This window comes from Mercenaria mercenaria, chromosome 15 (genome assembly GCF_021730395.1).
Source record: "Mercenaria mercenaria strain notata chromosome 15, MADL_Memer_1, whole genome shotgun sequence".
Classification (NCBI taxonomy): domain Eukaryota; kingdom Metazoa; phylum Mollusca; class Bivalvia; order Venerida; family Veneridae; genus Mercenaria; species Mercenaria mercenaria.
The window spans coordinates 15,695,669-15,722,916 of NC_069375.1; the positions used below are offsets into that span (position 1 = coordinate 15,695,669).

Here is a 27,248-nt window from a genome sequence, read left to right on the forward strand (position 1 = left end):
TGTCCACTGTTTGAAATATGATCGAAACCCTATGAACAGTTCTTGAGTACTGTGAAAAGACAGTTGGGTGGAAACTGAAAAGTGAGTCAGTTTTAATCTTCTCTTTCATTCTATGCAGTTAAAATATATTTCTTAGGGCACTCTTAGGGTTATTTTAATTTTTTTAAATTTCATAAATGGTGGTTATGAAAATAGGCAAGATAAAGTTACGTTTCTTTTTAATTTTATTTTTTCTCAATATATTCTATGACTGTATAGAAGGTCAACAAAATCACTCCGACAGGTTTTGAGTTGTTCGCCGGACAAGTATTATAAAAATTCATAAAGGGAAATCATTTAAAAAAGTATGCAAGGCACAGTTATGGTTCTTAAACACAAGATCGTTACTTTATACCCACTATCTTTCTTCGCAGTTTGATAAATTTCCGTTAAAGATTTATTGACCGATAAATTTATTTGATAAAGTGAGATAATTCAAATAGAATGATGACTGATATTCTTCATATTCCCTGTTGTATCAGTATGCAACAAAATCCATTGCACTGTTTAAAAATTATTTCCCGAACAAGAAGAAGTCCGTATACAGAGAGATGGCGGAGCGGACGGAATGACTGCTTGATTACTGTAGGACTTGCTGCAATAGGTGGGGCCCTAATAAAGGTAGTGAATATATTTTGTTTTGACTGAAACTCGAAACATAGGGATTGTATTGCAAACAAATGCACACAAACAACTTTTATGTTTAATGTTTATATTGTAAGACTTGTAAGTAGTGGTAAAGGTCATTTAAGGATAAAATAATATATACTTTTTAAGTAAAACATTATTTCCATTACGATATTTTAAGCATTTGAACAAAAGAGTTCTACATACCAGTGAACGTAATAGAAGAATACGTCATCATCCGTTACGTATCCCTCATATGGGTATCTTTCATATGTAGAAGTTATAACAAACTCAGAGGCGACACAGGAAAACACGATATAAGGCGTGTGTTTTGTTACGTTATCTACTGTTTGGTTAGTAAAAAGTAGGTCTGTCAGAACTGTGGCCTTAATGCCCGTTGACCGTGTAATATCAGGGATATCTTCATTATCTGAAGACAGAAAAATATTTTGTTAATTGCTACATACACTACGTCTACAAATAATCTTCATTCGTACAGCGTATCATCAAAATATATGCTATATGGAAATAAATAACACTATGTCCACGAATAATCTTCATTCGAACTGCATATCATCAAAATATATGCGATATGGATATAAATAACACTATGTTCATGAATAATCTTCATTCGAACTGCATATCATCAAAATATATGCGATATGGATATAAATAACACTTTGTTCATGAATAATCTTCATTCGAACTGCATATCATCAAAATATATGCGATATGGATATAAATAACACTATGTTCATGAATAATCTTCATTCGAACTGCATATCATCAAAATATATGCGATATGGATATAAATAACACTATGTCCACGAATAATCTTCATTCGAACTGCATATCATCAAAATATATGCGATATGGATATAAATAACACTATGTTCATGAATAATCTTCATTCGAACAGCATATCATCAAAATGTATACGATATGGATATAAATAACAATGCATCTTTGCGATACATTTATTTTTGTAAGATTTATTTCGACAAAATGAAAAAGTAAAATCACTGAAAGTATTGTGCACATCAGACGCTATGAGAGCGTTGTGTTTGTGTGTATATATAAAATGTATTGATTGGCAATATGGATATTCAATAGCGGAAAAAAGATGAACCAAGATGCCTTTAATTTTTCACATATCTAATGATTCTAATCCAAGTAAGTTGTATAAAATAATGTAACTCAACCAGTACTATAGTAGTTTCACCCGTTTACGGGATCTTCAGGAGTAATATTGTACTATATATATATTTAAATATAACAGCAATTTAAAAGCAAAGAATAGGTCTTACAGAGTTATAGAACATTTCTGAACACCACCGCCCCTACCATCCCACCTCTAACCACGCAAAATATTAAACTGTTCCTTAAATACTTATCCAGAAATCAACAGAGCAGATTTACCTAGACAAATCCCTGAAAAATGTGTCGAAGGCGGAGTTACGTAGACATGGGTATCCTGTCCGCATTGCCGCAATGTCAAATTTACTTGTTCACTATGTCCATATAGGTCCATGTTTCCGACTTTAGCTGTTACTATTATGTCTTCACCTGCAGCCAATGCATCTTGCTGACTTGTTGAAATTGGGTCTATATATAAATAAACACAAGAAAACATCATTACATAATCGTTTCTATTCCCCGTTATGTTGCAATGCAGGCGGTAACGTTAATAGTTTCCAGCACATTGACGACTTAATTCCATGTTTTATCTATTTCAGTAATGTCAATCTTATTCAGGCTATTGAACAAATCAGTAATATTTACATGACATTTTACGTGTAGATACGTTTGTAATAAAAAGGTTATTATCTTTTCAATGGGAAATATACATTTGTTTTTAGCGGAATGATATTGCGTTCCATTACATTAATTCTGCTGCAGCACTCGTGCATGTTTTCCAATACAAAGCTAATAACCTATAAATATTTGCATAAAGTATAATATATCAGCCACTGCACACAGTATAGTAATAATTGTTCGCAATACAGAAATGTACATGCGTATTATTAATAAAAATTGTCTTAATCAAAACACATGCTCTTTGGTAATGAATGACATGACAGAAACCTGTGATATTGCTTCTGTACATACCTTTCATTTGTATTTTATACCTGTCAAATATACGGGATAGAACGTAGTGCAATTTCCCGATTCCGGAGGAGATTCTGTACTCCAGTGAATTGAATGCCTGCCAATAGTGTACCATCCCTCTTTAAGCCAACTGTCATCAATAATCGGTTCTCCTTCAACAGGTATATACGATACTGACCGTCTGCGAATATCGGGTAATGAAGGAACATCAGAGCAAGCTTGTCCTTTGAGAGAAATTTTATGGAATATATAAAATTTGTTATCATTTATAGCGAGATAAGTAAATTGTGATGTTGCTATTTACGTTTAACGTAAAAGAAACAAATCGTTATATAAGGAAGTGTCAAAAGGTAACACTGTGTAACTGGTGCCCTTGCTACAGTTTGTCTTGCTCATTAAAGAATAATGAGAAAGAAACAATTTAAACACATAGGCAACTGCTCAACGAGGCCAATGATAAATGATGTTCCAATAGTGGAACAAGAGTGCCACAATGTCACAATATACGCCCGTCATAGCAAATTTATTTACCCTAGTATTTGTATTTGCAAATGGAATTTCAATTCTGTGGTGTAGTAATTCTTGTTATTCTTTTGTTTTTCTAAGTCTACAAAAAAGCTCCTTACCAGGTAGAGATAAAAATACACCTATAATTTGAAAGTAACATCTATGTTGTATCACAGAAAAGTGGTCTTGGTTTTTCCCTACGGTCAATTACAAAAAAGTCACAATATAATTCATTTATAGTAACAACAATGGGAAGTTAATCTTAAGAAATAAATTTTTTTTAAAATAAAACAAATTTCGAAGTCCACACAAAAATCCTTACTAGGTACAGATAGGTCAAAATACACTTAACAGTGGATGTAACATGCATGTTGTACTACAGAAAATTGTTCTTGATTTTTTCCTACGACCAGTAATAAAAACGTATCACTATAAGCTATTTATAGTAACAAAAAAGAGGAGTCATTCTAAACCAGGGATCTGGTTCTTGCGCGTGACTCTCTGTCTCATGATGGTGAACAATTGTGCCAAGTTACCTCAAAATCCCTTCATGCATGAAGAAGAAATGCTCCGGACAAAGTCATTGTTTATCTGATCTTTGGCCTCTAAGTGTAACCTTGACTTCAGACCTAAGGACCTGCTTCTTACACTTCACACTCCGTCTTATGGTGGTGAATATTTGTGCTGAGTTACATCAAAATCCCTCCATGTATGAAGAAGAAATGCTGCGGACAAAGTTGTCATTCTTGTATCCTTTGACCTCTAAGTGTGACATTGACCTTAGATCTAGGGACCTGGTTTTTCCGCACGATACCCCGTCTCATGATGGCAAACAATTGTGCCAAGTTACATCAAAATCCCTCCATGCATGAAGGAGAAATCCTTCGGACAAAGTTCTCATTCTTGTATCCTTTGACCTCTAAGTGCGACCTTGACCTTAGACCTAGAGATTTGGCTCTTGCGCATAACACTCCGTCTCATAATGGTGAACATTTGGTCAAATTACATCAAAATCCCTCCATGCACGACGAAGAGATACTCCGGACGCCGCCAGCCCTCCCGCCTGCCCGCCAGGGGCGTTCCCGTAATACGTCCTGGTTTTCAAACGGGCGTATAAAAATGTGAACAACTTCGCAATTTAAATTTGATTAACGCAATCCAGTATCTTTTGCTGACAACAGAAAAATTCAAATTATGACTGTCACAACAATTTCCTTTCCTGTTGATATGAGCTGAGACTGACTGGCCCAGATGTTTCTCCGTAACAATATGTTTCAATAAATCTGACACTATAAAACTCTTACCGTAACATCGTCCGCCATTTTTATCAACTGAAGATTTGCATTCGCACATTCCTTCATTACAGACTGTATGTTCTAATTGACAGTCAACGTTTGCAGTGCAGTCAGTGTCTAAAACTGTCGCAAAATTGAATATGAACTGTTATTTGCATTAAGTGATGGAACAATAAATTGTCGAATACAAAATTTCGAGACACTTGTTGACAGCTGGTTAATTCAAACTGATTTATAACTTGACTATAACATTTTATTAGCTATACTGTAAATGACAAATTGCAAGAAACAGTCGATCCAGAGGCTAAAATTTTACATGCACTGACAAGCACAAATAAAACATATGTTTAGATAACGTATCAGGCCGACATACGGTAACTTTTCAGACTGTTTTAGTTTTGTCAAACAGACAGTGTTAAAAGTCATACGCCGACATTCAAGCTTTTCACAGTGGTTGCCCTTCCAGTTATTAGTTTAGGCATAGGTGGATACCTTCGCTTCGGTAGAATCACCGTAGACCAGCAAGGCGGCTTCCTCACATGAAATAATTCTACATTTCCAAGAGAGTTGTCAAACTCATAGTAGTGAGAAGCAAGCGATTTGAAGTGACCTACCTTAACCACACGCCATAGAAGCCACTCTTGAAAACATGTCGGCTTCTACTCAACGTTATCACGTTTCAGATGAGTATAAATACATTTTGATATACAAATATATAACAAATAATTTAATAAGTGTAATAAAACGTTCAGGATATCTTGCCATTAGACAACATTTCCACGTAAAAAATGAAATATTTAAAAAATAATACTTAATGTGTATGGGGAGGGAAAATACATTTTGGTAATAAAATCTACATTGTTAAAGACTGACATTTAAAAAACATACTTTCGTTTGTGGAGGTCTTATATATGAATAACGTATTTTTGGATCTTGCATAATAAAGCCGCAGTCTGCATTAAATGAAAAAAATCCCGTTATGGATTTCGGTGTATAAGACGGTAATTATTTTACAATTTTGAATGTAATTAAGACATAAATGTACAGTACTCTTTACCCGGAATGAAAATAATTTCATACATATCTATTAGTACTAGATATATATATGTTCTTATTAATTTATTGAAAACCAATTTACCTAACTGACATAGATGACCGGCCTGAGAATAGCCCTCTTTGCATTTACACGTGTTATCGTCTGCACAAAACCCACCTGGAACTATCTGACAAAACGTTTCACGTATACAGGACATTCCAAGCACTGAAAAGCAAATTGTTTTTATTTAATTGATATATTTTAATCCCTATCAAACAAACTTCATGGCCACTCTTTGATCATATGATTTATAGTTAAAAGATAAAAGGTATGGTAAGGGTAGATTTCCCTTAACCACACATCACCCTAAACACAGCCATAGAGACATGTATCGCAAAACAAACCCACAACAAATAGGAACTGTAACGGAGTAATATAGCAGACGGTTACCTCAGTCAACAACAAGTGCATTTTGATTATATGCAAAATACAGAAATGGATAAGGGGTAGATAAAGGTTAGGGTAAGTGCAAAAGAGCAAGGGTGAATATCTAACAAGGAAAGCCACGCTCCAAAATCGCAGTCTCCCTTTACCACAAAAGATAATAGGTAAGGGTAGATTTCTCGGAAGCACAGAGCACCAAAAACACAGCCCCAGAGCCGCGCATTTACATAGTAGGCCCACAAGAAAAAGAAGCTGTAATGGAAAAATATTTCAGACGGGTTGCTTCAAACATCCAACAAGTACATATTAAATTATGCTAAATATTGAAGGAGGGGAAGGAACGGCAAGGGGCGAAATGGGGTCATGGGTGGGGGTGGGGATGTGGGGGGGAATCCGAAGGGGAAAGTTGAACAAGGACGAATATACAAGGGAATGCCATGTTTTTTAAAAACAGTCGCAATACAACGTAAACCACAATAGCACAGACACTCATGTACCAAAGATAAACACACAACTGCGATCAACTAAATAACGTAGAAAAACGAACAAGCAACACATAAGAAAACAGTAGGGCACCGTTATCGACTCACAAGCATACAAACCACAGCAGCGAAAACACTCATATACACAAGACATGCATACACATACACAAACAGAATAAACAAAAATACAAGCAGGAAAAACAACACAGTAGGGCACCTCCCAGGGACGGCCGACGGCCAAAACGAAGGCGGGTTTCTAACCTCCCTCACAGTAAAATGAGAAGGGCATTAAATCCAAGGGATAATGGGGGCAAACAAGACGATATGTGTAACAAGAGAAACGTAACAGAAAATAAAACAATAATAGCGGCACCGCACTGGAACGGTCAGTAACCTATGTAAAAGAAACTGGGGGATTAAACGCGTTTAGGGCATGCCATCATCACACTTACCCTATGTTCAACAAGTTAGACAAGACAGTGTAGATAAAAATAACTTCCCGCTGAGAAAAGCTCTAACATTAGTGACAAAATACCAGATTAAATAAAGAAATAAAATCTGTAAAATGATAAATTGGAAGCAAAGAATGCAACCAAGAAGAATAATAGCGGACTCTGTTTGATTGACTCTGTTCATGAGAGGTAATGAAATGTGCATATTTAAACAGGGTTAATTTAGGTTTGATTACACCGAAGTACGCAACAGCTTATCTGAAGTCAGAGCACCAAGAGTCTAACATTTAAGGGCACGCATATGCAAGCTGCAAGACAAATTCCACACTCTCTGTCCGTTCTTGCAGGATTTAGGAGAAAAGCAACATAGAAACTTCTACTTTATTGGTCATTAGGAAAGCATAACGATTTTTGCGGGGTCAGTCACCAAACATGCACTTTGTTATACGATTTTTTCATTGAATCTTCTTTTGATAAGCTTTTTTTATACATTCTATAAATATTTGATTGAAATAAACATTCTGTTTAATTTACCGAAGTTTATAACTTACATCCACATAGAATGCGGGGTATGTAAGACCAAAATTAGGAAGTGTTAGATTTTTTAATAAGAGGGTCATAATGACCCTAGATCGCTCACCTGAGTAATATGAGCTACGTGTTTCAAATGTCAAACTGATGCTAAAATATCAAGAAAGTAGGTCAGTAGGTCATATTCATGGTCACTGAAAGTCAGTGTTAAGATCAGTGTACAAAACTGTATATGTCATCCAAATTTCAAGGTTGTTTCTTAAAAAACAAGAAAGTAGGTCACTAGGTCAAGGTCAAAGTCAAAGTAAAGTGACCCCTAATTACTTTGGGTCATCAGGTAATTATAATTAAACAGTCTAGGAAATATGATCAGATAATTTTTAAAGTATTTTTTCCTGTATACCTCATATATGAGTGACCCCAGGGCGGGGCCTCTTTTCACGCCAGGGGCATAATTTGAACAAACTTGTTAGAGAACCACAATGCCACATACCAAATATCAAAGGGTTATACTTTGAACTTTCAGACTAGATTTTTAAAGTGTTTTCCTATATAAGTCTATGTAAAACTTGGGACCCCCAGGGCAGGGCCTCATTTCACCCAAAGGGCATAATTCGAACAATTCTGGTAGAAGACCACTAGGCAATGCAACATACCAAATATCAAAAGCCTAGGCCTTGCAGTTTCAGACAAGAAGATTTTTTTTTTAAATCCTATGTAAGTCCATGTAAAACTTGGGACCCCCGGGGTGGAGCCTCTTTTCATCCCAGGGTAATAATTTGAATAATCTTGGTAGAGGTCCATAAGGCAATGCTACATACGAATATCAAATGCCAATGTCTTGTGGTTTCAGACAAGAAGATTTTTAAAGGTTTTTCCCAATAAGTCTATGTAAATCTTGGGACCCCCGGGGCGGAGCCTCTTTTCACTCAAGTTTTTCCTTTCGGTTGCCGTGGCAACCAGAGTTCTGTGTGGAATTCAAGTTTTTGAACAACTTTGGAAGGGGACCATCAACTTCAACCCAATGGTTTCAGAGCAGATGTTATTTAAAGGAAAGTGTGGACAGACGGACGGACGGACGCCGGACGGTGAGCGATCACAATAGCTAAAAATTAGGACGATCTATCGGGTTACTATACCAATAACTTATCTTTCGTGTTTTTTTTTTTTTTTTTTTTTTTTTTTTTTTTTTTTTTTTTTTGCTTAATGTGATTAATATAATATCTAAAAGAAACCGTAGCGCTTCACAAACCTGATCACAACTCCACAGGGTGTTTTTGTCAAATTTACTGTTAGAACATAAGATGCTCTAGTTTTATTACATGACATATAGTTAACGTTTTCTCTTGCAAATGTTTTCTCAGTTAAAGCTACCAGTTTTTCTTTTTTTCTGATTATGTGGTAAATACAATGTATGTATAAAGAGTTCTTTTAGTCCAACATTTGCAGTGTTTGTTAAAATGCTTTTTGATAACATCTCAGAATTCTTGATGGACAAAAACAGATAAACACCCGAGTTCTCATATACCTAAGAACAATACTTCTGGACGTGGTCTTTTATTGCTGTTAGACAAGAAATAGAAAGGAAAGAAATATTTTTGAATTGCATAAGGTCGAATTAGCAATGAATCGATCTTTATATGGGGTTTTGTGTTACTTTGGGATCCAGTAAAGAGTAGGCAGCTTCAACTGCTTGTTATCAAGTCTGACATCAAAATTTAAAATTTGATCTACATGATCTTACTGTGGCTCCCTATCAGTACCATCAGTGCTTTGATCTTAAGACGTCTCTTTTTCGTTTCAAAGACATATTTGGGCTACTGTTCTTATGGCCGCCAAACATACTTTGTAAGACCGATTTCTACTGGGCACTTTGCAAAACGTAATATGTGGTGTCCGATTTTTTGTTTTATTGATACGATGAAGCTGGAATCCAGGTTGGTCCTAATTTTCGGAACGTTCGTAGTTCTATATGTGTTCATGTTGTTTTCTCACTAAATTCCTAACGTAATACCAGCGGGCATAAGGAAGGGCTTGATTAATAGATTTTATGATTTTAAAAAATATTCTTTTTCCATTCAGTAAGTGTGTTCGAATCTGCATTTTCTTTCCGACACAATTTTTAGCATAGTGATCAAACAATTGAGTAATTTCAGAGAGACGATTTCAAATTTTATACACGAGGGAAGTATTTTCGACCTTTAGAAAAAATGTTCCTGATTCTTTTTATCATTATTAATCTTAAAATTACCTGCTATGATATGACCGGTCGATAAATATTTTTACAATTGCAACTGTCTAAATGGTCTATGTCTAAATCTGAAACAATTTCATAGTAATTAAATATTACTTTTCTAACTGGGTTATTATATTTGAAGCAGGTAATAGGAAATCAGTGTTATTTATACTATTGAAAAATCGGGAGAGACAAAAAAACCTCTTCACAGTCACATATTATGGACGAAATATTTTGCCTTAAAACAGTTTTGGATTGTTTTAAGACATATAAATGTATATGATTTTATATTGCATGTAATTACCTTGTTGACAGGTGCCATCAATACTCTCTGTATATCCTTCGTCACAGGAACAGGTGTCGTTTTCGTCACAGTCAGCATGTTCAAAAGCACAGCTGACAATGGAACAAGACTGTCCGAGCTCTGGTAAAACATAAATACAATGAATTGCTTCATGAATCAAACCGACGTGTAACTAAAAAGAGACGTAAAGCTATGGTCTTTTTCAGTCTGGAAGTTTTCTATCTATTTACCATATTTTCAACATTTATTTTAACTTTGATATAAGTAAGTTTGGTGGGGCCTCCGTGGGCAAGTAGTTAATGTCGCTGACTTCAAATCACTTGTCTTTCACTATGAAAAGTTGCAACATAGCTATATGACTTATAACTGTATTGATGTGGCATCAAAATAATTTAGTTATAAAAGCCGTCTATTAAATAAATGAATTGTCAAAAAAATACTTTATTCTAGGTACAGCACTAGCGATGAATTTGCGAGTTTGCAACATGAACTTTCTGCCAGTATTGTGCAATCAAATATCTAACAGATTGCACATCTTTAGCGCAACGAAATATTTAGCAGGTATACGCAAAGAAATATGTTCAAGGTTTGAGCAAGGACATATCTAGCAGGTCTGTGCAATGTAATATCTACACAATGAAATATCTACCAGGTTTTGGGGACAAGAACTGCTAACTGAAATATCATCCCGGTTTGCGAGTCACGGTTTGTGCAAAGAAATATCTACCAGATGTGCTAGACACGGTTAGTCTAATGAAATATCTACCAGATATGCGAGACACGTTTGTGAAAAGAAATATCTACCTGATATGCGAGAGACGGTTTGTGCAAAGAAATGTCTACCAGATATGCGAGACACGTTTGTGAAAAGAAATATCTACCAGATATGCGAGACACGGTTGTGAAAAGAAATATCTACCAGATATGCGAGACACTGTTTGTTTAATGAAATATCTACCAGATATGCGAAACACGGTTTGTGTAATGAAATATCTATCGAGTTTGCATAATGAAATACGAGGCAAAGTTTGAGCAATGGCATACCAAGTTTGCAAGACCATTTTTTACATTAGAAGCATCAGTTTTGCGAGACAAGGTCTTTGCATAGCCATGATATATCTACCAAGTTCATGAGACAAGTCTAGCGCAATTACATGACCAAGTTCTAGAGACAAGATTTACGCATCACAAACATCATGTTTGCGAGACATCATTTGCGCAATGAAACATCTACAATGTCCGCGAGGCAGATTTTGCGCAGTGACATGACCAAAACGAAACAAGGTTTGCGAACTAGAAAAATCAGGACAAGGATATATCACAGAATGAAATATCTACCAGGTTTGTGAGACAGGTTTTGCGTAATGAAATATTTACTAGGTTTGCGAGGCAATTAATGATTGCACAATGACATTTCTACTAGGTTTGCAAGACAAGGTTTGCGCGCTGAATTATCTGCTAGGTCTGCGAGACAAGGATGACGCAATGAAATATCTGCCAGATTTGCGAGACGATATTTTCACAATGACATATCTACCAGGTTTGCGTAATGAAATATATACCAGGTTTGCACAATTGAACGATTGTTGATGCATGATTATCATAGTAGTATAGATTATCGTTTGTTTCAGCATCGTCCACATATCTCCACTCTTGGTTGTAAGAAATGTAGTTTTCGGCGCAAACACATTGCTTCGAGATGGAATCACAGGTGTATCCATGGTAGGTACCGCAACTATCTGCACCTTCACATGGAGTTCCGTATACTGCAACGATGCAAACAATTACTTAGCACAATCAATCCTGCACGCTAGTTTTTCAGTTTTGCTTATCTTTCGTTAGAAGGTAGGATAGGTCAAAAACCCGTTTTAAATAAAAAAAAATATATATCATTTGATACAAGATATGATATTTATTCTACGTCGGATACAATATAACAAGTAAAAATTAGCTCATGATTTTTTTCCGACAAACACATAGAAAAAAGAGTTTAACAGAAATAAAGCAGCTCAAATAGAAAAAAAAATGTTTAAACATATCTAAAACATATCAGTAATAAGAAAAATAAAGAGATTAGATTAAACTGCTAGTATTTATGACAATATTAAATGTGTACATAAGACAATTGCAAATAAAAAAAAAATACAATTAAATGTGATTTTCACTACTAGAACCATTTTACGTCTTTGGTGTGACGCGGCCAGGGATCTAACCCACGACCTCTCACAATCGAAGCGGGCGCTCTGTCACAATGCTGCCGAGGTGATCAAAGCTGCTCATTGTCTGAATGCCCCTACCTAAATGCCACTTTTAAAGTGAATACCTTTATGACGTTTAGCTCCGGACACGACAGACGGACTGACAGATGCACGTGTCATCACATAATACGACCATTTTTTGTAAACGGGTAATTATAGGGAGTATATAAAGAAAAAAACAAACAAAAATGAACACAGTGAAGACATATTTCAAAGTAATTAGATTACCCGGCTCTTACCGACGTTTGTATGTCTGAGCTGTGCTTATATATTATATATTGCGGCTAATTGTTTCACATTGTAGTGATACTTGGTTCGTGTTACCTGGTTCGCAGAATATTCCAGAAGCATCTGTCTTGAAACCATGGTCACACACACATGTATTGTCGATGTTACATGATAGATGTAAGTGATAATAGTAGGACCAGTCGAACCAATAATCTGTACTGGACCAGTAAAAGTAGTTATAATCGGGCCTTTTAAAGGAGGGATCTAAATGTTTGTAGGAATAGTGAAGCGTGTTGCCACAGCCTACATTTGCACAGCTGGATCCTAAAACTACAAACACATAAATTTCTGTATTATTATCATCTCAAAGTCTATTATTATTTCAAAGAAATGTTATACTTGTTAAAAGTGAAGACAGTTTTGAGTATAATTTAACACCTTCATACATAATTTACATCAATAAATGAGCCCGGAATAATATATCTGATATTAGATCGCTTAGACGTGTAAAACTTTGTCCCGTTCGGTCGCTTACGCATAAATTGGTTCAAAGCCAATCTCTGACAACACCGTCAAGGTGCCTACTCTCTGACTTAGTAGTTAAAGAATCGGACTAGCACCCGTGCGGCCCGGGTTCGAATCCCGCAACAGAAAATTGGGATTTTCCGTTATGAAATGATATCTCTTTGATTTGTTACGGCTAAAAGTCGTAAGACTTACTTACAAAGAAACAAAAGTTATGTGTGTAACACTAAGTAACATGAACCAAACGTTTTCATTACCTTGTATGCATATACCATTATTTTCATCGAATCCACTTTCGCATTTACATTTTCCATAAATTTCATTCTGATTCCAGTAAGGAATTTTACAAACAGCATGATCAAGTGGGCAGTCCTCTGTACTGTAATCCATTCTACATTGACTGTTTATAACTGGAGTATCAGATTGTCAATTTATTCTTCATTATAACATTTACTTTTCTTATCAATGTCATTATTTTTTGAAAAAATTCTTAATGTTGCTTCTTAAAAAATAAATTAGAGATACAGAAACGAATGCTTTTGATTCTCACCACACATTAGCGTAAATATAAATTTCCACCTAAAATTGAGAAGAGAATCCGTCTAATTTTATGCCTACAGGTACGTATTAAGTTTATCAAACTTAGCATTGGCGTAAAACAATTACAAAACCCAAAACGTTCTTTCTTAATTTTGTACCGTTACGTACCTTTTTCACAAAAGCCACTTTTTAGCTTGTAACCTGTTCCACATTTGCACGTGTTATCTTCACACACATAGTTGTATGAAAGGCCACAATCAGACCAGTCGGAACAAAATGAGCCGTAATCTCAAAAAATAAAAGAAGAAGTATACAGTAGTATTAACTGAAAAAGCCATGAATTTGGGAAGCGCACTCGGCCAAGTTTATACTGAGAAAAATAAGCTCGACGTTCAGTATGCTGTTTTCGAACGGGTACTCGTCCTAATAATTATATGTCGTTGTTTGTACAGAACAATGTTAAATATGAACTATATTAAGTAACCTTATATTAACACTTATTATCAATAATAAAACAAAACAAAAGCTATTGCCACCAATATATCCTGGACACAAGAGGTGCAACAGTATTTGCTTATAGGCTATAGAAGACCACTTGAAAGAGAGTAATGTTTCCCGCATACTATGTTTAATGAATTGCATTCTGTTCTTGCAATTTTATAAAGGTGTAAAAGTAAGTGCTGACAGGATAGATAGATACATCAATCATTATATACAACGTTTTGTACTTAATTTATATTGCACATAAAGTAAATTGCGGTATAAATATTACTTACTGAACTAAATTATATTTTTGTTTTTAAGTGTACTTAAAAGGAGCTGGAAAGTTGCGTTTATTAGGAGTTATTAGACTGGTATATTTATATGAAAAAAATATTCAGAGTAATACTCCATTCCTTTTTCTGGAGGTAATTGGGTGCCTTTTTTGAAGGGGATGGATGCGTTCATACTGGTGTATACGACAATACAGGAACATCCTGAAACTACATACGGTAGAACAAGTATATACTGAAAAACACGAGCTATCAGATCGAATTTCGATGCTTGACAGTGAAATAAAACATATTTTCAGTAACTGGAGCTATCAGCTACCACTAGTGTGATATATAACTTAATGTAGATAATTATATTAAACAACAGCTAAAGTTTGAGTCAAACACTTTAAGTAACATCAGAGATAGACTTTAATGCATTAAAACATTAATGCGAATCGCTAGAGGTATACAATAACCTTAAAAGACTGATAATTAAGTAAGGCACAGATAAGCAATCAGAAAAGAAATTCATTATTTCATTTCCTTTTTTGGCAAACTGGAAGTGGGCGGTGCGTTTATTAAATAAAGCTTTTATACCAGTTTAATGATGTTACTGGCATCAGGTTTTTGATGTATTTTAAAGAATATGCTTAAAAAAGCATCAACGTGTGTCAATATTGACTATTATGTAATTACTTCCCCTGACTGGGGAGAACGGGGTTGAATGTGCCACGGGTTGGTTGTGCCACACGTGACTTTCCATCTTTATTGAAGAGCTGTGACGGCATTTGCAAATATTTTAAACGCGCCATTTTTCAAATACACTTCTTGGAAAGCACAAGCATTGTAAACAAAAGGTCAACGAAACTGTGTTTGAAAAACCAATTTGCACCGCTATAAGTAGATTTTAGATGTTATTACACATTTGTGTTCCGACAGTACGTTATTATAAATATTTATTGACATAAGATATATTATGAAATTCAGCATTTTGAGATGTGTGATTACAGAAATATAAAAAGGTTAAATGCCATGTAGTTTTATAAGGCTATATGGTAAGGGCGAACCCCGCAAATTGTACCCCGAATACTGTCACAACCTACCCCAGACGCGGGGCAGGTTGTGATGTTTCACAGGCCACGTTTACACTAACAGTATTCTTGAACTAAAGACTATATCCGCTGTTGTTACATCTCATGGTCTTGATGAACTGATAAACTGAAACAGCGCCCGAGAAGAAGGCAAATTTTGAAAAATGGCACATTCAACCCCGTTCTCCCTTACTGCTACGAAAACGTACGAAGGAGAATTCGCGCTTTTCTAAATGGTAAGGGTTTGTTACGAATTGAGGCCGGTATATTTTCTTAATAAATTGAGAACATGGGCATTTTTCCCAAGAGTTATTTGATACGATGATAGAAGATGAAACACAAATGGAAACTTACAAGAAGTTGCTTTGTGCTTGAATCGAATTTCCTAGCTCCTTAGGGACGACTTGGACTAGAACTACATTTGGGTGAGGAAAATCAGACAAACAGGAAGTCTCATCTATTCGTGCATGCATTTACCATCTAGATTCATGACATGATTGTTAAATAAAGGAAGGGGTTTGAAGGTCCATAGCTCCGCCAAAGACCTTGATTTTTGGATCGGACATGTAACCGTTGTAGAGAGGTTGTCTCCCACCGGCACGTGTGGCCGCCATTCCAACTCTTGCTTTGGAGGAACCCGGGCCGGTGTGTGTGGCGGTGTTGGCGCGGGATGGGCTAAAATCCTTTCAGCAGTTGAAAGGAGGACCCTACGAGACCCCGACGACTTCAAGATGGCATTTTTGGCAATGGTTGTCGCAACTTAACAGACATGCATTTTATTAAGACATACAGGCACACGTTATTCACGGGTAAATGATTATTAGGCGCGCAGACGTTTGTAAACAACAGATGGATGAGAACGACATAATATATCTGCGATTAAAATCATCTATCTCGTCGCATTTTTATTATAAGTATGATATAAGGTGATGAAAGTTGCTTGTATTGGAAGAATATAAACTTAATCCGGAACTTTAAAGAAGCCTTATAATTATAGTATTCGAAAAGACCATTTACGTGCAGAAAATGAAAAAACGAAATCAACATACTTTGCAGAATTAAACACCAATATAAAGAATACTCAAATGTCCTAATGCCACTCCTGATATTCATTTTTAGCGTTAGAAAATTACAAAAAAATTGCTGTCTACAAATTCTTCTTAAAGAGAGTTAATGAAGAAATAGAATAATCCAAAGTAATCTACCATCAGAAGTACATGTACACGAAAACCTGGTCCAGTATATGTATACTGATAAACTCCCCGTGGTCTTGTTAACTCTATGATTCCAAGTTCTCAAGAAATATTGTTTATCACCTGTTGAAACCATCTGAAGTTATGTATTGTGCAAATATACCTATAATAGTACTTACAAGATGCGCAGATGCCGTTTTCTTCCTTCCATTCGTACGTGTTGCACACACATTTGGAGTCTTTGCAAAATGTTCGTCCGTCATCACAGTTAAGGTCATCAAGACAAGATCGTCCGAAAACTTCGGGAAAAGAGAAAAGAAGGAAAACTATTATAATATGACTAAACTTACGTAAAATCATTCTTTGAATGTACTTTTTAAGTACAAAATAAATATACTTACCAATAGGTGAAATGAAATATTCTTGATGAATAATTTTCATATAAGCATAAGACCTATTTTCGAATGGATTCCTAAAATACAGGTTTACAAGTTTACAGGTCTGTTCAATCAAAGTCCAGTGAGGACATGGTGATGCATAAACTGTAATTTATGATATCAGTAATTTTCATGTATGCTATGAAATTCATCCGCGTAGAGGTCCACACATTTTTAACACGCCCTTATATTTCATACCTGAGAAGTTATATTCAGGTCATGTTTTCTCGTTCTTGTTTCTGCAGACAATGAAATAACTCTCAATATCCTTAAAATGAAAAACACAGATTCATAATAAATTATTATTATCTCCAGAGGGTACCTGGTGAGCAGTATCCGTTTAAATGTGAATGACCAGCAGTACACATACACACACCACCCTCATCGCAGAATGTGTTCTTTGCAGTACAGTCATCGTCTGTGATGCACAGTCCTAGCGGAAACATTAATCATGCTATACATTGCATAACATATCTCAGAAACAACAATCGCAAAAGATCATTTACAATTTCAAAGCTATTTCAAACTAATTTGCAACATTTCTAAGCATCTTTTATTTAACTACCTTATCACACCAGCACACACGCATACACATACGGTCGTATCAAATGAAGAGAAAATGTCAAAACTTTCCCAACTGTCACATTGGCAGAGCACCTATGTATTTAACAGAATTGCTTACAGAGTATTTTCCTAGTAGACAAGGTTTGAGATAATCAGAAAATTAATCTGAATGCCATTATGTTGTTCCATACAACAAGTGCAAAACATTTAATGATAGAAGTTTCTGTACTATTGGTCTAAAACTGTGCTAAAATTACGCAAAAGTATCACTTGATACATTAAAAGAAAAATTTTAAGACATTTTTTTTAGAGACCCCGTGTAGGTGTAAAAGATTACAAGCTAATAAATATGAATATGTATACACACTACGTGACCGGGTAATGTTCGAATATTTCACTATTTTGATAATATCTATTAGGCTTTTAACCTAATGTAAGCTGCTTCCAAGGGAACATACTGTATATATATATTTTTTTTATTTATGTCTCATTCATTTACACACGTAAAAATTTACATACAACATAAAACAATTGTAAATGACCGTTCTAAACAGAACTACAAGAGACAATATACTTAATTAAATTTAATACACAAAATAAAACTTACAAATTCGAATTAAGAATTAGAATATAAAACATGTGTATCATATTCAACATGATTTATATATGTAAATGTTAGTTTAGGGGTCCCCGACTTCAAATCACTTGCCCCTCATCGATGTGGGTTCGAGCCTCACTCGGGGCGTTGAATTTTTCATGTGAGGAAGCCATCCAGCTGGCTTACGGAAGGTCGGTGGTTCTACCCAGGTGCCCGCTCGTGAATAAATAATGCACGCAAGGGCACCTCGATCTTCCTCCACCATCAAAACTGAAAAGTCGCCATATGACCTAAAATTGTGTCGGTGCGACGTTAAAGCCAAATAAAAATGTAAGTTTATATCCTGTCTATAGTTTGATACTATATACTAGGGTATGCCATACGTTGATGTATGGTAGTATATGTTTTCAAGGTCCAACATGTTTGGTATCATATGGATGTGTAGGTAGATGTAACCGCTTTACATTTGTACTTTTTAGGAGTTAATACAAGTTGTCCTATAATTTAATTATTACATTTAATCTTGTGAAAACAACAACAAGAAGAATACATATCCATACAGTCAATAAATTTTATTTTGACGCAAAGTTTGAAGGAAGAAATATCTTTAAAATATTCAATGCTGATGGGAATGTATAGAAATGTTGGATTTTATATACAGAAGTATGATAAAGTTATTCTTTCAAACTAGGCATGCGTTCTTGCGTTGTCGTCTTACACCATGTGAAGTTTCAATAAAATCAGTGTAACTGTTCAGTCTGAGTCTACCGCGCGTTGATTACGTAGGAAATGCAATACTTCTTGATATAATTTTGACGCCAAGTATTCCTGAGTAATTTAAATTAAAATTGCACTTCTGACACTTTTTATGTAGATATACCAGTAAAAAATATGGCATTTTATGATTCAAAGTCTCTTGCATTTATTACAACGAGATTAATAAAGCGATGAGAATCATAGCCGAGCTCAACACGACCGTCGACCACACTATACATAAATAGTTATACACATTTGGACTTTAAAGATTCGTTTACTAAAGTCTAATCATCATTCAGGTGTAATGCCTCCATTCTACAGTTTTATTTTGCGTTTCTCCGGTGATAAACGTCATTAAGGACAGTTTCTTAATTATCAATGCAATACTATGTTAAAATGTAACGATACCTTTTGTGAAACAGTGTATTAATTTCAGCCAATTAAAAGTACGCCTCAATTCATTTCTTTCCTCTCCCGCTGTTTTATTGGTTAAAGAATTATAAATTTACAATTTTCTTTGGTTCCCTAAATAGATTAAAAATTGGCTTAAACAGCTACATCATAAAAGTACTATTTTATTTAAATATTCATCTGTGGCTTAAAATGGCCTAAACAAAAATCAAAATATTTGCTTTTGAAATCGCTTTTGTAAAACAAAACTGATTTTGCCATATACTGAGTTAATTGTAATCTAACTGATGCAAAATGTTTGTGGGAATTTAATGAATTGCCTAGTAAATATTCGAATATTCTGACATCAGTTGATCAACAAAAGATGATACTAGGTAACGGTAGATTTCTAGGAAGCACGGAGCACTTAAACACAGCCTCAGAGCCATGCAATTGCAAAGTAGGCCCACAACAAAAGGAAGCTGTAATGGAAAAATATTACAGACGGATTGCTTCAAAAATCTAACGAGTACATATAAAAGTATGCAAAACATAGATAGTGGGGGATTCCTGGAAGTGTTAAGGGGTAGATAAGGGATTGGGAAGAGGTTGAAGGGGAAAGTAGAACAAGGATGAAAATACAAAGGCTATGCAACATTCCTTAATGACAGTTACACTGCAACGTAAACCACAATAACGCAGACATTCATGTACCAAAGATAAACACACAACCACACCCAGCTAACTAACTAACATAGGAAAACAGACAAGTCAGATACGAGAACACTGCAGGGCACCGCTTTAGACAAACAAGCAAACAAACAAACGCACACCGACAAGCTGAAAACAAAATCGTGCACAACCCCAGAACAACAACTCAAAATATTATTTTCTCATCATGTCCTAATGTTAAACATACACTCAGTAGGGAATAGTTCAAAAGTTATAGTCACATAATGACAGATTCAAATAGTTCTCAGTTTTTATTGTTCCAGAAAGTTATTTTCTTTATAATTTTTGCTAAAATCAATTGACTGATCTATTTAGGAAGCATTTTTATAATGATATGATGGCATGACAGTATTTGTCATAGAATTTCAGGTCATAAACAACCATTACAATTTGAGATCTCATTTTTCAGCCGATTTTGCAGTTTGTTTGTTCGACCGAAATATTTTTACTTGTGTCATTCATAACCCCCACTTTTCTTTTAATTTTTATTTAGCACTGACATTATTCTTTAAGAAAATGTTAGTTAAAATGGGTCCAGATATGTGCTGCAGCCATTTCAATTTTTTTCTATTTTATATAGAATAAAGAAGAGCAGCTATTTAGTGTGTACATGCCTAATCTGTGCGTGCATAGCTCATGAGGAACAATCGACCTCGGGACCGATATGGCAGAAAATCGATATCAGGGGAGACAACAGCTATATGGTATTTGTAAGGTGATTGATCTGCGATACCGATATCTATTGCTTCCGGGTATTGTCAACTGGATGATTAGCCTGTTATTTCAAATTCAAATATATAAAAAGAGAAGATTTTCATAACATTGGCATGACAATATCAGTGTTTGCAATATAAACACATATTTATGTATATCTTAACGCTAATATTTTGGTCAGTAAATTATTCAGTTTTTCCTTTTTTTCAAAGTTTTGTTGTAATTCCAAATTTATGCATTTTTTGTCTGATATCATTTACTCTTTTCATTTTAAAGTATAAGTATCCATCTTCACATTAAGTGAATCAAAAATTAGGGATGTTTTCCAAGGAAATCAAATGGAGGATTTTGTCACCCTTGGTCAAATTGGTCACATAATAAGAAAACCATGGCGGTCTAATCACTTAAGAGTTATGGCAAAATATGTGTATGGCTGAAAAACAGTGGCTTAAATGTAATAATGTAAAAATGCCATTGGGCAACATTTAAAGCAAATTTATGTCATGAAACACAAAGAGTTTGACCGTAATGTGCAAAGTGCTTAGAGGTAATACGTTTAGAACGCAAAGGCTAAACTGAAGCTGCAGTTTCACAGGATTCCAGATCTTTTTGGAAAAGCATTGGTAAAATAGGTATTGGTAATGAAAGGGTGAAAAAGATTTCATGTTTGAAGATTTTAAGTTATGCTGCTTGATGGGTCCATCAGTTCCTGCAAAAATGGGATTAAGACTTGAAACGTTTCCTAACTCTGCGAAAAATGTCGAGTAAAAACACTTACGATTATCACATTACGTATGATATTAGTGGCATTTGTAGCGTAACACAACACAACACGAAACGAGTCTGAACGTTTTTGATGTTTATTTACACAGTGGAATATTTCGTACATACTTTCATAATTTATTTTGTAACTTCTTAAGTCTTAACAAATGTCATATCTAAAGCCTAACTTAATCTTAGTATCTATGAGACCCATTTCCTAGGTCTCATGCACCTGGTCTCCTCTAGACCCTTCTCTCCAAGACCCTTCTGTCTCGAGATCTCTTAGACATCATTATATAGTCGTTCTGTAACATCATACATATGTACTGTCTGACAATTTGACGTATAAAACGTGTGGGTTTGGTATAATAAACAATTACATAAATGCATCGACAATATATCAACTTGATAGGTGTGTAGCTGGTGTACTGTCTAACCTAACTGATTATTTTACACTCGTTACCCACCGAAAGAAAAAATTTGAATTACAAATTTAAATTTTTTTAGACTTGAAGTACTATCTCTCGCCATACAGTATGACATGTAGAATGATATTTGATATGATCAAGACCATTAGAATACTATCTGAAGGAATGATATTAAAGAACAGTGTTAAAGAAAAAATCTTAAGTCATTTATACAATTAATGATAAACAAGAACAAAGGAGAATAGTATTTAAAACTAAACAATTATCACATTTCATAAAAAGTCTTTTTTATTTTATATCGGCCTTTGTAGTGGCACTTCTCCTTTCTTCCTCCAAGACTTTTTCTTTAACCCGTGTTACATCCATATTTCACAAAACCAATATCTGTAAAATAAAGCAAAACACAGGTGAGCATCTTTTAGAATATATGCTATATAAGAGTTAGGAAAAAGATAACAATTTCGTTTAATAACATTGCTAAATTGCCTGTAATTATTGTCGCGTGTAAAAATATTTATCATGATATTTAAATTTCACTTATTTATACAAATATTTTATTCAGCATATTAATCTTACTTTCGAAATATTTTGGTATTTGACTACAGATCTTAAATAAATAGTAAAATCGATATGATAAATAGAAAGAGAGAGAAGATAATTAGTTATTTTAGTGTTCTGTAATTTCCCAGCTGGGCCATTTTCTTCGCCAAACTTCACAGGCTCACAGCTTGCAGTCCACTTTCGCCATTGTCGCTTGGTTTCGCCATCTTTCTACACATTTGTCCTTTGGTTCTGACATTCTTATACAGCGTAACGCTTCACCATCAGTCTCAGTAGCTAAAAATCTCCCGTCATAGGCAGTAACGTTGTACCGCACTACCCAAGTTTATGATGTTCATCCATCTAATTTCATTTGCTAACTTCTGAAATTATCTAGAGTTCTCCAAGTTATAATATTATTGTTTCATTAACGAAATGTTCAATATTTCAGATGCATTTTCTAGAGTTCTCCAAGTTATAATATTACTGTTTTATTAAAGTCATGTCCAATATTCCGATGACCTCCGAAAATACTTTGTTATTCATTGTTCCCATTTGTCATAAATGACAGTTTATGACAGATAAAATCAAGTCTGCATGTTTACAAATTGTCATAATACACAATGCAAATGTCATCATTTTGTTTTGACAGGTGCTTCCCAATATGTAACCGTTACGTGTAATGAGTCTCCCTTTGGCTATTATATAATGACAGTCCACAATATGACAAGACTTATAATGTTGACTTGGAATACACTTTTTCCCATGTTAATTTGACAGTTTGTCGGTATTTTATTTCGGACAGTTCGTATTTTATTCAAGACAGTTCGTTCATACTTTCTTTTCATAAGTGGTATCTGTACTTCGAATAAACCGTTATGTTACCGAAAACCTTACTTCTTTGTACTTTTTTACAAGCTATGTCCTACGTTTTACAATATTCGAAAAATAAAGATACCAGCCAAAATATGTTTCTAACAAAAAGCAAAACATGTTCTCAACATAAAATATACTTTTTTAAAAATGTATAAGATAGCTATAAAATTCTACAAAATAAAGCATTTAGTCATTTCCAAATACAAACAGACATACATACAAAACCAACACCAATATATAAACAGAATAACTGGTAATAATTTCTTCCATGATTATATTTACACAATGTAACCTTTCTAGATGATTCAACAGAAATATTATGTCGTCCGCGAGAAAAATATAAATTTTCCGGCAAAATAACCTGCTTAAAAACCATGAAAGGTAACCTAAAAGTAACAGCACGTTCGACTGTTTTTGCAACTCTTTGACGAAAATACTACATCAGGTCTCATAAAACAAAAAGCTATTGCGCTTAAAATATCCGGTACACACATGTACCTCATAATGCAATATATGCATCGATTTCACGCTATGATAGTAAGACTCCGATTTAAGATTTCGGAAGACAGTATCTGTGTCTGTATAATAGTATACATCTTACAAAACAACTGGGATCACAACTTCCAGTCTCACAAACACAATATCAAGTAACTCTAAGTATCTCACAATATATATAAATTCGACATTACTGGAATCCACATGTTCCAGCGAAAATATCAAGTCATTTTTGCATAATAAACATATTCTTGTGCCATATCAGGCTTCGAAATATTTCCAGCACAACAGACCAGACCAACCTCTTAATTTACTGAGACCTGAAGTAACCATATGGTTAGAAAGATAACCATGTACAAATTTATTCAGCAATGACAATTTAACCAAGCAACGCATTTTCATGCATAAAACATCTTAAACACGAATTCCACGTATTTAACTAGTTTTCAGCCGTTCCTTGTATTTTCACATATATTAGTGATGAAATGTTAACCATAACCTCAACAGAAACTATTTACAACTCATTTTGCGCATATCTATGACTATACACAAGTTTCATAGGACAATCCATCTTCCTTCATTTAAACAAGTTGGCAATGCAGGAATGCTCAAAACTGTTTAAATGTGGCCATAAGGGAAATGAATATCATATTGAACAAGTAAAATAAACATAATATGACAAGTAAAATGTTCGAAAAACCAATATTTTCACATTTGCATTTCTTAATTCAGTCTTTTGAGTATTTTCCTCAATGCATGGTTTCTAATTGTTTTACGTTTTTTTTCTATTTATTTTACTCTTTTTTTAAGAATTTTGTATATTATGAGTTAGGTTTTATCATTTTATAAATTTGAATTTCTTTTCATGTCTAACAATTGATCAAAATAAATTTACCTTGAAATTTTGTTCAAAAATAGAAACAAAAATTTAATAAAAGAAAAAACTAGCTTGCAAAATTATACAAGAAGATAGGTAAGATGGTAACTTACAGTTTCTCTTCATTCGTCTTGGCAGCGTGTCGTCGTTGGCAGTAGTACTTCGCTTGGTAATGTCGCAACAACCCATCTTGAAATTCGACATCCTGTCTGCGGCTCCAAAAAATGTATAAAATTGTGTCACATAGCACAACACAAACACGACACGTGTCTGAACGTTTTTGATGTTTATTTACACAGTGGAATATTTCGTACATACTTTCATAATTTATTTTGTAACTTCTTAAGTCTTAACAAATGTCATATCTAAAGCTTAACTTAATCTTAGTATCTATGAGACCCATTTCCTAGGTCTCATGCACCTGGTCTCTTCTAGACCCTTCTCTCCAAGACCCTTCTGTCTCGAGATCTCTTAGACATCATTATATAGTCGTTCTGTAACATCATACATATGTACTGTCTGACAATTTGACGTATAAAACGTGTGGGTTTGGTATAATAAACAATTACATAAATGCATCGACAATATATCAACTTGATAGGTGTGTAGCTGGTGTACTGTCTAACCTAACTGATTATTTTACACATTGTTTACGATGGGGGTGTTTTTCAACAATTTATTTACTATCGATGAAATCTGGTAAATGAGATTCCAAATGAATTGTGATAAATGACTTAGCCGTGACCATGTTGCACAATTTATTTAATTGATGTTTTTAAATGGCAAGGTGCCATCGGCCTGATCGAAAGGTATCATTACTTCTATCACAAAGTCGTCTACAGCAGATATTAATGATCCAATGTTATATAGAGGAATAACATTAGCTCCATGTTTGTATAAGATTTACTGCAGTGTTTTAAATAATAGATCAGAAAAATGGTGTTACAAAAAGAAAGTAATACGTGAGGAGAAAAATGGATTCTATAAAGGCAAGAGTAATGTAGATCAAATACAATCTCTTACTTCCTAGGTTGAAACAAGCAAGCTTAAGAGATTGCCGACTTTTGCAGCCGTTATAGATTTCAGAAAGATATTTTGGATGGAAAAAACATTGCGACAGAGATTGCGGAACATGGGTCTAAGGGGCAGACTTTTTAATGTTATAGTATCGTTATACAAAGATGTGCAATGATATGTTCGTTTGAAAGGCTTCGACACACACTGGTTCAATATAAAGTGCGGCTTAAAGCAGGGCTGTCCACTATCCTCAATGTTGTTTAACCCCTACATCAATGATTTAGTTACTTTTATCAACAACCTAAAGAAAGGAGTTACTATAGGATATACATGAATAAGTATTTTACTGTATGGTGATGAGGTAGTTCATCTACCTGATAATGATATACAGGATATTTGTTTGTTTTGAGTGAATATGGAATATATCTCACTGAGAAGTGAGAAAATTTCAAATATTTTCACGAGCGCGTAGCGCGAGTGAAAATGTGAAAATTTTCTCACTTCGAGGTGAGATATATTCCATATTCACGAAAAACAAGCACATTTTCTTTTTATTTTATGCTCAATTACGTTGAGAAATGCATTTTGCAACTGTTTTAATCTCAGCGAGGGAAACAGACGCGCGTAAACAGACATGACGTCAGACGTGCTGTGACGTTATAAAGACGCATGCAACATAAAGTTCAGTTTTGTTTTATATTGTGCTGCATAACGGTATGAAATTCTCTTTAAGTAAAATAATTTGAATCGAGAAATATATTATAAAGAACAAAGTGCGGCTACAATTTTCATCCTGTATTAAGCAAATAATTTAAAATTCATACACAATGTATGAAGGGGCGGAGCTATATCTCTCACAGTGTGAAAATATAGATTTCATATTTTCACAGTGTGAGCGATGAGATATGAAAATATTAAACTGATAGAATACAGTATTTCATTAGTTAGCATAAAATAAAAAGATTTACAATATATTTTGGATCAGATGTCAATATGGTGTAGCAATAGTAAAATGACTGTACATTTTAGGACAAATAGTATGCTGAGATCAAATCACATTTTTAAGTTTAATAATGAAGTCTTAGAATATATACACAGCTACAAATATTTAGGGGCTGTGTTAGATGAATATTTGGTCTATCATGAAATTACCAAATTTGTGGCAATGTCAGCTTCAAGAGCTCTGGGATTAGTTATATCTAAATCTAAAAGCTTTTGGCGGTTTCCACTTCTCAACACTTACAAAACTATTTGATACAATGGTTTGGCCAATCATTAGTTACAGTGCTCCAGTGTGGGGGATAGGTTATTTGCTTGTATCAATGCTGTTCAGAACAGGGCCATGTATTATTTTCTAGACGTTGGACAATACACTCCAAACTCGGCAGTTAGCTGGGAAATGTGATGGAA

At 34.5% G+C, this 27,248-nt stretch overlaps 1 protein-coding gene across 1 annotated transcript in view; it reads right to left on the reverse strand.

Moving 5' to 3' along the window:
* LOC123547384 (uncharacterized) overlaps positions 1-27,248 on the reverse strand; it is a 72,276-nt gene that overhangs the window by 31,885 nt on the left and 13,143 nt on the right. Inside the window, exons 3-14 of the mRNA XM_053524631.1 lie at positions 17,412-17,522; positions 16,832-16,951; positions 13,782-13,901; positions 13,331-13,483; positions 12,645-12,878; positions 11,625-11,828; positions 10,063-10,182; positions 5,716-5,838; positions 4,587-4,700; positions 2,796-2,999; positions 2,086-2,271; positions 874-1,096 (exon numbers count right to left, since the gene is read on the reverse strand). Of these exons, the coding sequence (XP_053380606.1) occupies positions 874-1,096; positions 2,086-2,271; positions 2,796-2,999; positions 4,587-4,700; positions 5,716-5,838; positions 10,063-10,182; positions 11,625-11,828; positions 12,645-12,878; positions 13,331-13,483; positions 13,782-13,901; positions 16,832-16,951; positions 17,412-17,522 (1,912 nt within the window). The remainder of the gene's footprint in view (positions 1-873; positions 1,097-2,085; positions 2,272-2,795; positions 3,000-4,586; positions 4,701-5,715; positions 5,839-10,062; positions 10,183-11,624; positions 11,829-12,644; positions 12,879-13,330; positions 13,484-13,781; positions 13,902-16,831; positions 16,952-17,411; positions 17,523-27,248) is intronic.